Genomic DNA, 14,208 nt, shown 5'->3' with positions numbered 1-14,208 from the left:
TCTTACTATGAGACAAAGTAAACGCCAGGACCATGTAGTGCCTGCCAGGGATAGAGGACGTTCCGGGAGAATAAAAGGGTCAGTTCAACAGTCTGCAATGTATTTGCGCCTAACTCAGAGCTTCAACATACATGAAATAAAAAGGGATGGACCTGAAAGGAATAACATAAATCCACAATTATAGTTTGATACAAGTAAACAAAATCAGTAAGAATATAAAAGTCCTGAAAACACATCATTAGCAAAATCGATTGGAGACCTAAATGTAAAAACACAAAACCTTATAATGTTAAAGTCTAGAATCGACCACCCCTCAATTGGACAGAGGACACACGCGGTAATGCAAGTCACACAGCGAGGTTTATTTCCAGCTAGCTGGGGTCCGAGTGTCTGCCTGACGCAGCGGGTTTCAACAAGGACCCCGAGCACTCAAAGCCAAGGGTTTATGTAGCATTTTTAACGCATCCAGTAATTTTCCGTAGCTTCAAAGAGTATACGTATCATGGGCTTGTACAACATTCTGGGGATTTGACAAGATAAGCTGGCTTGTACCCCACCCAGTCAGCAGTTAACAAGATAAGCTCTTTTCAAACAGCTTTTTCAAAACATCTGGTCCACACCCTGTTAAGGTCATCCAGAAAATGGCTTCCTTTCTTATGCTAACCTACTCTTCCAACAAGCCCCTCAAGAAACGGGTGAATTCCTTTAGAAATGGGAGAAGGGAAATCTTTGCTTAACTATTACCCTGACTCAGAGGCTGATAAGGTTAAGTACTTAGGGATTAAAGAAACGTTTGCAAAAAGCACCGTAAGCATGGCAGAACATGGATGAAAAACAATAATGGCGGCTTGTAGCACAGACAAAAGGCTGATGTACACGGAAACAACTGTTAATGTGAGACGAAAAGCATGATAGGACACTGGACAAAATTCACCAGTAGACCGATTCACCAAGAAAAGTCCCTTAAATGAATGAAAAGATAGTCACGCTCACTCAGTAAGAGCAAGTCAGTTTGAAACAACACTGAGTTACCATTTCTCAACTATCACTTCATCTCAACTATCAAATGATCAGAAATCCAAAAATCTGACCACACACTCAGCATTGCTGTGAATTACCAGACTCTCATACATTACTAATGATGATACAGAATTATAGGGCTTCTGTAAGGGGATTGGGCATTAGCTAATACAATTACACATGCAAATCGATTTTCAGGAAATCACCTTGAAGAGACAACGTGAGGGAGAAGAAAAAACTCATTTCTGACCCAGAATCTCCATTTTCATGGTATTTGTCCTCTCTCATTTTCAGACTGCCATTTCTTCCCAGGCGGGATCTGATAAGGTCTTTGTTCTCCCCCAGGGGTTTCTTACAGTAATTTTTAAAAAATAATGCAAACAAAGATTTATTTGTATGAGCAATGAGTATGTGGATACTAGATAAGAAGCAAAGCAGTCTTCTGTCAAATGGAGATCAAATTTTTCAGTAACTGACTTTGGGACATACACAATGGAAGGCGTGCTGTGCTGCCTTCAGATGTTAAGTCTCTTTATCTGGCACCGCAGCAGGCTTTTTAAACGCGTCTTCCTCCTGGGCCTGCTCTTCTAATTTCCTATGATATAAAAGCGGGTGTTCCTGATAGCCTATGTTCCTCTTCTGTTTATCTAGGTACTTTCCCATGAAACGTCAGAGATCAGCTTCACTGTTCGCAGAAGCCAAGGTCTTTAGGTCTTGCAGGAACTTGGTTAACTTGTTCTCCAACTCCAGAGCAGACTCTAGAGCTTGTACGCCAGTTCCCCAGTTATCTAGATCCGGCCTCTGAATGAGTGGAAGGCAGATTTTACCCTCCTGTCTTCTTAGGTATCCCAAGAACTGCTTTGCGTGTTCCCTCTCCACCTCAGCTGGGTCTTAGAAGAATGCAGCAAAAAGAGGTGCGCCCGGGTCTGCGTTGCAATAACAGGCCATAGGTAAATAAGCATCGCTGACGGGAAGCAGAAAAGATGCCACCTGATTAATAGCAAGGCTACACTCTTCAGAGATGACGCTCTGGAGGCTGGTGTGCCATCTCAGCTTTGGAGAAAACCAGGCATAAGAAGTATCTTACAGTAATTACTATTAAGTTCTGGAATCTACCAGCATTCTTCTTGCTACCGTGGCATTCGAGGTTGGGTTAGAAGAAGCATTCAGCCCAAGTTTACCATCTTGACCCCAAAGGGTCGTTTTGGAAAGGTTTCTACTTTTCAAAAACATTTCGCTCTACTGAGGTATAATTGGCAAAGTAGTAAGGTATTTAAACTGTGTATCGTGGTGACTTCATACATGTAGGCACTGAATTGCTCCTTCCCCCGACCCAGGTGACACCTCCCTTACCTCACACATTTATCGTGTGTGTCCACAAGTCACATGTTTGACATTAGACCCTCAGACCTTACTCACTTTACAGCTGAAAGGTCGAGATGGATGCCTTTTATTTTGTTTTCTCGACCAACTGTTCTGGCTGGCACTTCTAGCACTATGTTGAGTTCAAGAAAGAGTTTGTTTCTCAGTGAGCGGTAATGAAGGAGTTCACGCCTTCTTTCTCATCACAGAGTTTATCCAACTCTAAGGGTAAACTGCATCATTTTTGAGCCGCATCTAGGTTGTTATTTAAAATACAGATTTTTTCAAATATTAAACTAACCTTATATTTTGTTGAATGAACAAAACTGGGTTGTGGTATATTACCCTTCGTGTGTATTGCCGGATTTGGTTTGTTAAAATTGTGTTCCAGATTTTTGTATTTCATGCTCCTAAGAGAGATGGGCCTTTAATTTTCCATTCCTGTTATTTGTTGCCAGGTTTTGGTGTGAAAGTTATGCTGGCCTCGTAAGTGAAGTGTGCAGTGTTTCCGTGTTTTTCTTCTCTCTGGTAGAGTTTGTGTAATGTTGGGATTGATTTTTCTTGGAGTGTTTGGTGGAATTCATGGGTGAAAGTATCTGGGCCTGGAATTTTTTTGTTGGTGTTGTGCTGTATTTCATTGGAAAGTTTTCCATTTTGCAAAGGGATTTCACTTCCGCATGACTCCATGCAGTCCAGGAGGCAAAGGCCCACAGACTTGCCAGCGATAAGTGGTGGGGTTGGCTGGGCACAAACAGGGCAGGTGCTTCGAGCAGCTCTGCCAGCTTGAGGATGAGCTCCTGGTTTGGAGCAAGTGGTGAAGCCGCCCGCAGTGTAACACGGGGTCCTGGAAACGAGAGAGGCTGGGCTGGCTCAGGTAGCTGCTCTCACCTCCTTGGCTGCCTGGGATAATGCAGGTGGCTGCAGTCAACACAAGAGACTTGGAGGCCCAGCAAAAAGCCAGAGACAAGGGACACTTGAGAACTGGCCACAACTCGAAGTGCCTTCCCTCAGTCCATACATATACTGATCAGCAGAGTGTGGGAGCCTAATCCACCCAGCGTGTTTGAACCCAGGGTCTGCCCAAATCATCAACCGACCACCAAGCCATGCAGTCTAGGGCGCCAGGCCAAACTGGGAAAGAAAACTAAAATAGAGACGTCGGTGGCTGCATACCAAGGAGACAGTCTGCATGTTATTTAACAAACCCAACAACCATCACAAATATGAAACAGAATTGAATTGCTATAATATACTATCTAAAATATCCAAGTTTTTATAAAAAATTACTGGACATGTGAAAAACGGACAAGTGTGATCCATGTAGAGGTACATACAGTGGGGAAAGCAGTTGGAGTGGGCCCAGGTTTTGGCTTTAGCAGACACTTCAAAGCAGCCATTATAAATATGTTCAAATAATTTTAGAAATGCGAACAATGAATAAGAAAAGGCAATCTAAATAGGGAAATAGCATATAAAAAAGAGCCACATGGAAATTCTAGAGTTTAAAAGCACAGGAACTCAAATGAAAAACCTACTAGATGGATTCAACAGCAGATTTAAGAGGACAGAAGAAAAACTTCAGTGAATTTGAAGATAGACTAATAGAAATTATTCAACCTAAAGAATGGAGGAGGCAAGAGTGAAGAACAATTAGAAGAGCCTTGAGGATTTCGGAGTCATCATTCTGACCGAAGTGTAATGTGAGTCGCAGAGGAGGAGACAGGAAAGAGTAAAAAAAAAATATGTCAAGAAATAATGGCTGGAAACTTCCCCAATTTAATGAAAAACCCTAACTTACAGATCCAAAAGCTCAGTGAAACTTGAGTAGGATAAACAAAAGAGAAAAATTCTGAAAGCAGCGAGAGAAAAATCATCCATCACATATGGTGAAATAACAATAAAATTAACAGCCAAGTTCTCATTAGAAACAATGGAGACCAGAAAGCTAGTGGGATAATATATTCAAAGGACTGAAAAAAAACACAAAAACCGACATCAACCTCTCCAGCAAGAAATCTATATCCAGCAAAACCATTCTTTGAAAAGGAAATCGAAATAAAGATTTTACCAGCAAAGCCAAAACTCAGAGAACATGTTATAATACTAGCAGACTTATAATGCTAGCAGCTCCATTATGGATTGTCAGACTATATGAAAGCACAAAATCCAGCAAAAAGTGCCCACAAGAGACGTACTTTAAATTCATAGACAAATAGGTTACAACTACAAGATGGAAAATGATATACCATGTCACGAGCGAAAAAGGGGCTGTGTGAAAAACCTGGGGTCTCGGGGCTGCTTGGCAGGCCTGAGAAGCTCCGTAACTGGAAGGAACCTCACAGGATGGGCTGGTCACAGGTTCTCAGCTGGGCAGATCATGGGCAGACCCTGTCCCAGGTCTCTAGCGTCCTTAGGAAAAGGTTCATCTTTACTGTAACTGAGCCTGTCCAGTGTTCATCTAGAATAATGTAGCTTGGAAATGCCAGATTGATCTTCTTTTCCAAACCCCTCAGAGGCAATAACACCCCAGCACCAGACTTCTTGTTATCTTGTTTCCCCACGCCATCTCTATGTGCTGTAAATGTTAAATGTTAACTGTCCTGCACCCACTAATGTAAAAAGAATCATGAGTCCCTCTGTTTTACTTTTTATCCAGTCTCAGAGATTTCCCGCTTTGTTTTCTCCCGCCTTCTTAATCTACCGCCCAGGGATTTCATGGAACCAAAGAACCGCCACACTGCCGTTCTCCGCTGCATTTTGTCAATCCGTTGAGGTCTTGCTTCCGGGCATGTCCTCAAAAATTTGGCTCAGATAAACTCTTATAAAATTTTTCTATTGGTTTTGACATTCTTGTATCGACAGTGTAAACAGTAATTGTAAGTAAGCTGGAGTGGCTTATTCATATCAGACAAAATAGGCTTTAGGACAAAGACTATTCCTAGAGATAGAGCTATTTCATGGTGAAGAAAGATCTGTCAAAACCTATAATAACAATCATAAAGGTATATACACCTAACAAAAGAGCCCCAAAATACATAGAGCAAAAAAGTGGCATAACAGAAAGGAAAAACAGGTCATTCAACAATTTTCGTTGGAGATTTCATACTTCATTCTCAGGACGTGGCAGCCAGAAGTGACTCAAAGACCTCCACCTACACGGAACATAATTGACCAAGAGCTCCAGCTAATGTGTTCTGAAATAAACTCCTGCACTTGCACCCGGCCACGCTCCCCCGATGGTGGGACAGGTCTCCCCTGGGCCACGCGAGGCTCTTCTGGGTGACTTTGACTCGAGGACGGCCCACAGCTTGTCTGCGCCTTTCTACATCTGCAGTGTAGTCTGGGATTCTTCCACCCCATTTTCCTCGTCTTGAAATCGGACGCCAAAGGAGTCCAGGGCTCGTCCTGCCTGCACCGCTCAGCCAATAGACTAACACCGGAGCTGGGCCATAGAATAAGCGTTTATTATCAGAGCACCGCGGTCTGAGAAGGCAGCGGCTTAACACCTCCAAACACTGCCTTCCCATCTTCAGATTGGCTTGGGGTATTAAGGGAAATTCTGGGCTTTCCTCCAGAGGCTACGGGATAGCTTCAGGGGTCTGCATGGAGCCTTCCCTCTGGCCATGGGATTCTCTGGTGGAGTCAGGAACCCAGGAACAATGATGGGAGTAGCCTGGAAAGAAGGTGAGACCACCGAGATTGTGATCCATAAGCCTAAGGGTATTGATCGTAAGTTTCACGGTAATTTTCTAAAACAGGGAACTGGCTGGGACAGGGGACATTGGCGCTCAAGCCACACGGGGTTGGTCTCTTGTTAAGCTATACTGAATTCAGCAAAATGAACAACTTGCATTTGTGTCATGTTTTATAGGTTACAGAGTTCTCTAACATTGTCCTTTAAATTCCCAGTCTTTTCTCTGTGCCTTTGCCCATTTCTGTTCCTAGTTCCTAAAAATCCTTTTCCCCTCCCAGCCTACTGGTGGAGACCTGTTTTTCAAACAGCTTTATTGAGATGTAATTCACATACCATACAATTCACCAGTTCAAATTGTACAATTCCGTATTCTTGCAATATTCAAAGCTGTGCAACCCTCAGGACAATCAATTTTAGAACATTATCTCTACCCTAAAAAGAAGTCTGGACTCATTAGCAACCACTTCCCAAACTCCCTAGCTGTACACAACCACTAATCTATTTTCTGTCTCTATAGATTTGCCTATTCTGGACATTATCTTTTCATTTTTACTTTAAAGTGCCCTTGGGGATTAGACATTCTTACCTTTGGAACTCCTAATCCCTAAATGGTGGGATTTATGTTGTAAACCAGAGAGCTGTGATGGAAATAGAAGGGGAAGGGAATCTGTTATTTTCACAACCACCCTACAAGCCAGGTATCATTTAACAATTGAAGCAACTAAGGCATATAGAAATTAAGTAACTTGCCGAAGGTTACAAAGTTAGGAACAAAATGTAAACCTTGCTTTTTTTTGTCTAGAGCTCACATCTTCTGTCCACTAGGTCAAACTTCCACGGCACTAGGGTCACCTGGAGAGCTAGTCAAACACAGATTGCTGGGCTTCCCCCCAACCGCCACAGAGTTTGGATTCCCTAGTTCTGGGGTGGGGCCCAAGGATTTGCATTCCTAGATGCTGCAGGTCAGAGCCTGTGCTACTCTGAGAATGCGATTCATTCAGATTACAGAGCTCCATGCTGAAGTCGCCTTAATGTCATCTGGTCATCTTTTCAGAGCAGTACTTAGGGTGTTGTCAAAGCAAGTGCTGTTGATGATAGGCAGAGAGTAGTTAGAAAGGCAACACAAAGAACCAAGGCGCTTCCGAGGAGGGCTGGAGTGTGATGACATTTTTTTCTGCTGGGAAATGTGATAAGAAATTAGACACTCAGCCACAGTGGACAAAGCACCTAGAGGCAAAGCCTTTTGGTTACAGGCAAAAATGTGATGTTCCTGTCTAGTTCAGAACTGTGGCCACTTAAAGCGAGCAGGCAGGCAGGTGGGCAGGTCGGGGGGACTGTCACAAGCATGCCTTTTCTTCTTTGGCTATCTATAGCTGGAGTTGCATACTCATGCTGACTTCATTCTTACATGTGAACGAGGCCAGAACTTGATCGGGCTGAAAGCTGTCTATATAAGAAAGAATCATCACAGATATGGAGAAAAGAACAACTCTGCATCCTACTAAAAACGTTTGATTTTTTTTTCTTAGTGGGAGGGGGAGGAGGACGGCTGAAAATCACTTACTTCAGAACCCGCAATGTAATTGCTCCGGGAGGCGCAGATGTGATGTGAACATCCTGAGCTAGGGGATTGGGTGGCCAGGCTCCCGAGAGAGGATGACACAGCACGGGGAACGACACACACAGCCTGCCTTGCTTTCTAGAGAGCAAAGATGCCAACGTCCTTGATGAGGTCACCAGGGCTGGGAGACGCTCAGTCCTTTCAGTGGAGGGGGTAACTTCTGTGTAGGTAAGCCAGCCCTGGGGATGGAAAGGAGGAAGCATGCAGCAGAGTGGAAACGGCTGCAGAGCACAGCTAGGTGAGGCCTGCCCTTTATACACACAGCTTCTGTTTTTCCGGAGAACTTTTATGTATGTGAATACATGCAAATATTATTCTTCATCAGGGTGTAGAGATGTGTAATGAGTCAGCTCAGCTAATGAGTTGGCTTCACTAGTTATTAATAATAGACACACACACACTAGGACTAGATACAGATGGTTACTTTGACTGCCAGGAAAACAAAGCACTCAGAAATCAGCGTAGTAGCCACATGAATACAAGCTAGGGAACCTCTCCTTACCTTCCAAACTGGTGGACGTGAAGCTTACTTGTTGGCACTGTCTTACCTCTTCCATATTCGTTTGTTCGTTCATTCATTCATTCATTCATTCATTCATTCATTCATGCAACAGCATGCATTTCATGCTTCCTACTTGGCAGTCATGGGCCTTGGGAGTGCAGAAATGAGACATGGCATCTCTTCATTCATTCAACAGCTATTTATGAAGGCCCTACTATGTGCCAGGGACTTCCAGGTGCTGGGGATATAGTAATTAGAAACAAGCAAACAACAACAAAAAGCAAGAAATGTACCAACTTGTTCAGGGTAAGCCACTTCAAACTAACAAAGCAAAGGGAAACAAGTATTGTAATAAAGTGTGTGATGGCTGGAGGGACGGGTAGATGACGAGGGCGGAAAAGCAAGTATAATGTGAACAGTCAAATCTAGGTGGTGTTTACTGTGAAATCTTCCAACCTTATATTTTTATGGTAAAATATTGTGGAAACAAATGATAGGAAGGGTAAGGAATGTGGGCATTTGGGAAGAGATCATGGAGGATGTGGCATTCTTCTCCTTCTCTTCTTCCTCTCAGCTACTCCATATCCCATCAGCTGTGGGTCCATCCAGTTCCCGATTCCAACAGGCCTGACATGAGCTACAAAGAGCTCTGCAAAGATCCTTGAGGGCTGTCGGATCTCTTTGATGGAGGAAAGACTTTGGGGAGAAGAGGCTGGCTCATGAATCAGCGAAAACCTTTGTCCACAGCCGTCAGGGAAGGCACCTCCTTCTACTTAACCTCTCCCAAGTGCCTGCCTCTGGGGACCAGGCAGCCCCATCTCCTCTCTTAGTTTCCTGCCTGAGCGCCTGTGGAGTTTGGATTTGGATGGGGACCTGAAATATTTCAAAAGTGAAAAGAACATTTGGATTTCTTAATACGTTTAATTTGCTTTAGTAATGTTTTTCAAAATGATTCTAAATTTAAGGTGATTTACTAAGTATTAAGAGAATGCTATTGACTAAAGTCGCCTGTTAGACTGTAGGACCCCCGTCAGCCCATTGATCCCAGTTCCAAGTTCACAGGGGCAGAAGCTGGAAGTTACTACCCTAGCATCTCCCCTCTGCCCCAACAAAAGTCCATTCCAGGCTGTCAGGGGCCTTTTCTGTTCCAGCACGTGTATGTGCAGCACAGGCTGTGCCAGGCCTAGTCTAAAAACTTTAAATATAATCATTCCCGTAACGCAACACCCCTGGGATGTAATTGCCATCGTTAGTCCCATTGGAGGAGAACCCCTGGGGCACACTGAGATCGCACGACTTGCTCACACAACTGCAGAAATCGGACGGCACCGTGATTCCCCGCGGACACTGCCTTTCCCACCCAGCAGGCCCGTCTCGGGAAAACCAGTTCAATGGGAGCCATTCATGGGGCAACGCGGCCTCAAGTATTCGTGTTTCCACAAACCTTCACTGCGCACGAAGCTCAGTATTTGGGATTTGAAACCGGCTTAAAAGGGCGCTGATGCTCAAATCACCCTTCTTTCGGGAGTCGCCTGTTGGGGATGGTGTCTGGGGGCTTCCGCGAGAGGAAATGCCTCGAGCCGGGGGCTGCCCCACGTTGGCCACCGGGAGGGGAAACCGATTCTCACGTGGAGAAAGCACAGCGTGTAGCCGGGATAACGGGGAAAGGACGGGAACCCTTTTGTTTCGTCGTCGCGTCTCGCGCTGGCTCTGACGGTGCTCGCCCACCCGAGGCCGCGGCCCCGCTCCATCCGACCGTCCCTGCCGCCCCTGGCCCCGTCCAGACAGCCGGGGGCACCCCGACTTCCAACGCGGCCCGCGCGTGTCTGTCCCGCGGGTCCGCGGGGGGGCGTTCCCGCGCGGGGAGGCGTCGGGCTCGCAGGGCTCCCGGAGCCCGCGGGCGGCGCGGCCGGAGGGGCGGGGGCGGGGCGAGGCGCCCGCCCGATTGGAGCAGCGGCGTGACGCGCCCGCCACGGCGGTGTGAGCGGCCGCGCGGCGCACAGGCAGCGCTCGCTCCTGCGGGACGGCAGCCCCACTCGGCTCGGGGCGCGGGCGGCGCGGGCGGGGCGCGGGGAGCCGGGGGCGCGCGCGTCCGCGCGCACGGGCCGCAGGGGAGGGGCGGCGCGAGCATGGCCGGGGACAGCGAGCAGACCCTGCAGAACCACCAGCAGCCCGGCGGCGGCGAGCCCTTCCTGATCGGCGTCAGCGGGGGCACGGCCAGCGGCAAGGTACGGCGGGCGGCGCCCCCCCCTCCTCCCTCCCTCCTGTGGGGCGCGTGGGGCGCGTGGGGCCGGCGCCGCGGGCCGTGGCAGCTGCCGCAGCCACCGCGTGGCCCGCGCGCCTCGCTGCTGGCCGCGCTCCAGCGGCGTCTCCGGCGCGGACTCCGGGCGGGGGCGGGGGCCTCGGGCCCGGGTCCTGTGGGGGAGGGGGGGAGGGAGCGGATGCTGATTGTTTTGCGAGCCGCTGTTGGGGACGGGGCTTTGGGCAGGGTCCCCAAGCAGCCCAGACGCACCGGTCCCCGGGCCTCGCGTGGATGTGCGCCCGCGGCGCGGCCGGGGGCCGAGGGCGGAGCGAGCCGGGTCCTGACCGCCGGCTGCGAGCGCGCGCGGGGACGCGTCCCGGGCCCGGGGAGCTCCGCGGGCGCTGGCCATTTGCAGGGGTTTCCGGGTAACACCTGGGGGGCCGCAAAGGTGCGCTGACACCAATGCAAGGAGAACAGTCGGGGCTTCCCTTGGTTCTGGTTCTGGAGGAAACGTGGCCGGCGTACGTGAGAAAGTTGCGCGGGTCCCACGCTCTCGGGTGCCGGGGGCGTTCGCGCTCGGACCCTCGGAGCAGCCCCTCCTGTGGGTGCCCGGCCCCCCCCGGACCTGCTGGCTTTGTCTTATCCGCGAGGAGGGCCTGGGGGACGCTTCCCTCCTTCCCCCGGCCTTTCTCCGCAGGTGGAGCCGGGTGGCGCCCTCCCAGATGTTTCTTTCTTGGCGCCCGTAACCGCCTCTAAGACGTGGCTGCTGTTACCCCGGCCGTTGCACCACCTCCAGCTCGGTTCGGGGCGGGCTCCTCCGGGGCCGCCCGCGAGACGTGGGCGCCACGCGCGGGCCCGGCCACGGGCCGCTGCCTCCCGCGGGAGCGCCGCGCAGGAAGGCTGCTGGCGCCACGAGAAACCGCCACGAGGTTTTCGCCCCGAGCCGGCTCCGCCGTGGCCCCTCCTCCATCTTGGTTCCACGTTTTTCCCTCCAGGTCTGGGCCGTTTGGGCGCCCGGGGCCCAGACCCGGCAGCCGGCGCGGGGCGACTTCCTTACGGATTAAGTTCACGTGGTTCCCGGGGCTAGAAATCTTCCTGCCTGGGGCCCCCGAAGTTGATGCTCCATTTGCCCCGCTTGAATGCATTTTTTTATTTTTAACGTTTTTACATCTTCTTGACTAGTATTAATACTAGTAATTCAAAGCAAAACCGGGATGCCCGTCCTTTCCGGAAACTTCACCTGTGTTTTTAGAATTATTCTGCCCTCTTCCTTAGGTAGCGTATCCCTGTTGCACAGGACCTTTTTCTCGGTTTGGTCACAGCTGTGCTCCCAGCACGATGTCTGCCATGTAATTGGGCCCAGATGTTATTAACCTGAGGACCCGTCCTCTGTGGGGAAAGGCGAGACTGAAGCTGGAAGATGAGCGCACCGTTTAGAAACAAAATGACCTTAGTAACCAACTAAATAATTTAGTCCTGTAGAGGTGGAAAGAGCTCTCAGAGATGAAATGACTCCCTTGTCCCTGTGTGTTCCTCACCCATTGGGGGCTGTCAGTTGATAACTCTGTATGTAGTTCAGTGTTATTTCGGTAACTGTCAGAGGGGAGCCCCTGAGCCCTGGGGGGGGGTGGGGCTGGGGGGTGGCTAACTCTGCTGCCCCTATTTCTCATTAAGAAGGACGATTGTACAAACTCCCAAGGGTCTGTTTTACATTTTCCGCATTGATAAGTACTTGGTCATTGTTTGAGATTGTTTTAAAATGTTTTTCTTAAAAAAGTGCAAAAGAGCATCGGACTTCTAAAATGCCATCTTGTAGTCAGTTTGCTGCAATTGTATCTTGATGCTATTGTTTCTACCCTTAGTGCGTTTCCTAAGAAAAGGAATTCGAACCTTTTCTTTTCTGAGGGTGGTCCGCAGGGACAAACTGGACCTCTTCTCCTGGAAGTGTCAGGTCTGAATGCTGTGGTGCGGAGGGTCTGGAGACCGGGCTGCTCGACCCTACCCCTGGGTGCTTGTTACAAATGGGCCTGTTAAAGGAATTTGGGAGACGGCCAAGGGCCTTAGAGCATCTTCCCAAATGACAACTTTAGAGCTAGAAGAAACCTCCTTCACAGCCTCTGGACTCTAACACTTGGTCTCATCCCTTATTGGTGAGAAAGACAATGTATTCAGATATTCGGTGGCAGAGCCAGTGCTCCTGCTGCTTAAGAAGAATTGACTCAGGCGCGTGGGGAGAACTCATGTTTACAGCTTCAACTTGGGAAGGGGCTGCGTGGAAAGGCCACAGAATCGCAGAATGGCTTCCAAGGGACTTGACTAGAAATGGGGGTGCTGGCTGTTTTGTTCCCGGGAGGCCGCAGCACAGATCTTGCCTGTTCTCACCCCCACCCCTGACCCAATAAGAAAAACCAGCTCCCTGTTCAGCTTCTCTCCAGGGCTCTAATTTGTCTCAATGTTGTAGCTGCCCTAAGCACAAGTATTTTATCTCAGACTAAATTGTTTGGGTTGGAGACGGCTAAAGTATTGAGTGAGTGCTGCAGCACAGGTCACATTTCTTAGTTTGTTTTAGAAGTCAAGATGAATTAGAACTTGCGAGTAAGCTTCGCTAGGCCGATGGCAGACCAGTTGTAAAAGCTCATCTTAAAATTGTGGTAAGTTGAGAAAGTTATTTTGATCTATGTGAAAACCCAGATTCTCGTATTTCCTCCTATGGGTGAGGTCTAGAGACCCCAAGATGTAACTCTGACTTGGAAAAAAGACAATGTTTAAACTTATTTGCCTGCACGTATATTCCTGACATTAGGTGCCATTCCTCCTCTCGATTTCTACTGCTGTTGTCACTGTGACAACCTTCCCATCTGCCCTTTCATGCTGCCCCCAGAGTGGTCTTTCTTGGCTATCGCTCTGCATGTGTCACTGTCCTTTCTGGAAACCTTGGCTGACTCCCCATTGCCCGGACTGCGGGTCAGACAGCTCAGCAGGGCACAGGTCCTCTGGGCCCCCATTGTGGTCCCAGACTTTATTTTCCCGCTCTTACCTCCTCCCCCACACCCAAATGCACACAGACCCATCTGTGGGGCTGTTTTTGGTGACACTTCTGCTCATGGTCTTCTCTTTGGAATGGCCTTGCAACCTTTCAAGCCTCAGTCCTATAAGTACTTCCTCCAGGGAGTTTTCTCATTCGTTTCCTGAATCAGCATTGTCTCCATAGACTTCCCACATTTTGCCTTATGCCTTATGTGTCAGGAATAGTGCTGGTGTTTGCTGAACTGCGGTACTGGGCACACCATGATTCCTAATGAACCTTTCATTTTTCTCATTCATAAGCCTATTTAAATTTGGATTTGAAGACACAGGTGAAACCATATTTAACTGTCACTCATGTTGCGATGACCAAAAATGATTAAGGCCCCTGACCCCTAAGACCCGGTTCCGGCTTACTCATAGTGTTTAGTTAGCACAGGCTAAATAGGTATTAGGTGAGTGGTTGTTATTGCGTAGAATATGGTATTATGGGCTGGGGTTGAGGGGAAGTCAGGATGTAAGGAAATAGGAGGGAACGTGTTTCCTAGTTGGAAGCTGCTTAAACCACTTTTACCATCAAGCCTGGTCCGGCATTCAGGCCCTTGCTGAAATCTTCTCTGTGAAGGCAAGCTGGTGTCTGTCCGTGGATGGATGGCACTGGGAGAAAAGGTTGGGGGAGTTTTTGACGTGAGGTCACATAGTTAGTAAGTGAGCGAACCTGGACTGGAACCCAGATTTCCCCC

General features: G+C 48.5%; 1 protein-coding gene across 2 annotated transcripts in view; it reads left to right on the top strand.

The window, feature by feature from the left end:
• Positions 1–10,273: 10,273 nt before the first annotated feature.
• UCK2 (uridine-cytidine kinase 2) overlaps positions 10,274–14,208 on the top strand; it is a 52,273-nt gene continuing 48,338 nt past the window's right edge. Inside the window, exon 1 of one of the 2 annotated variants that reach the window (XM_081024590.1) lies at positions 10,274–10,427. In XM_081024590.1, coding sequence (XP_080880716.1) covers positions 10,329–10,427 — 99 coding nt within the window. In that variant the 5' untranslated portion in view covers positions 10,274–10,328. The remainder of the gene's footprint in view (positions 10,428–14,208) is intronic. The other variant, XM_081024591.1, reaches the window with a different exon arrangement.

Source organism: Rhinolophus hipposideros (assembly GCF_964194185.1).
Source record: "Rhinolophus hipposideros genome assembly, chromosome: 19".
Classification (NCBI taxonomy): Eukaryota; Metazoa; Chordata; class Mammalia; order Chiroptera; family Rhinolophidae; genus Rhinolophus; species Rhinolophus hipposideros.
This window is presented reverse-complemented; position numbering and strand designations above follow the sequence as displayed.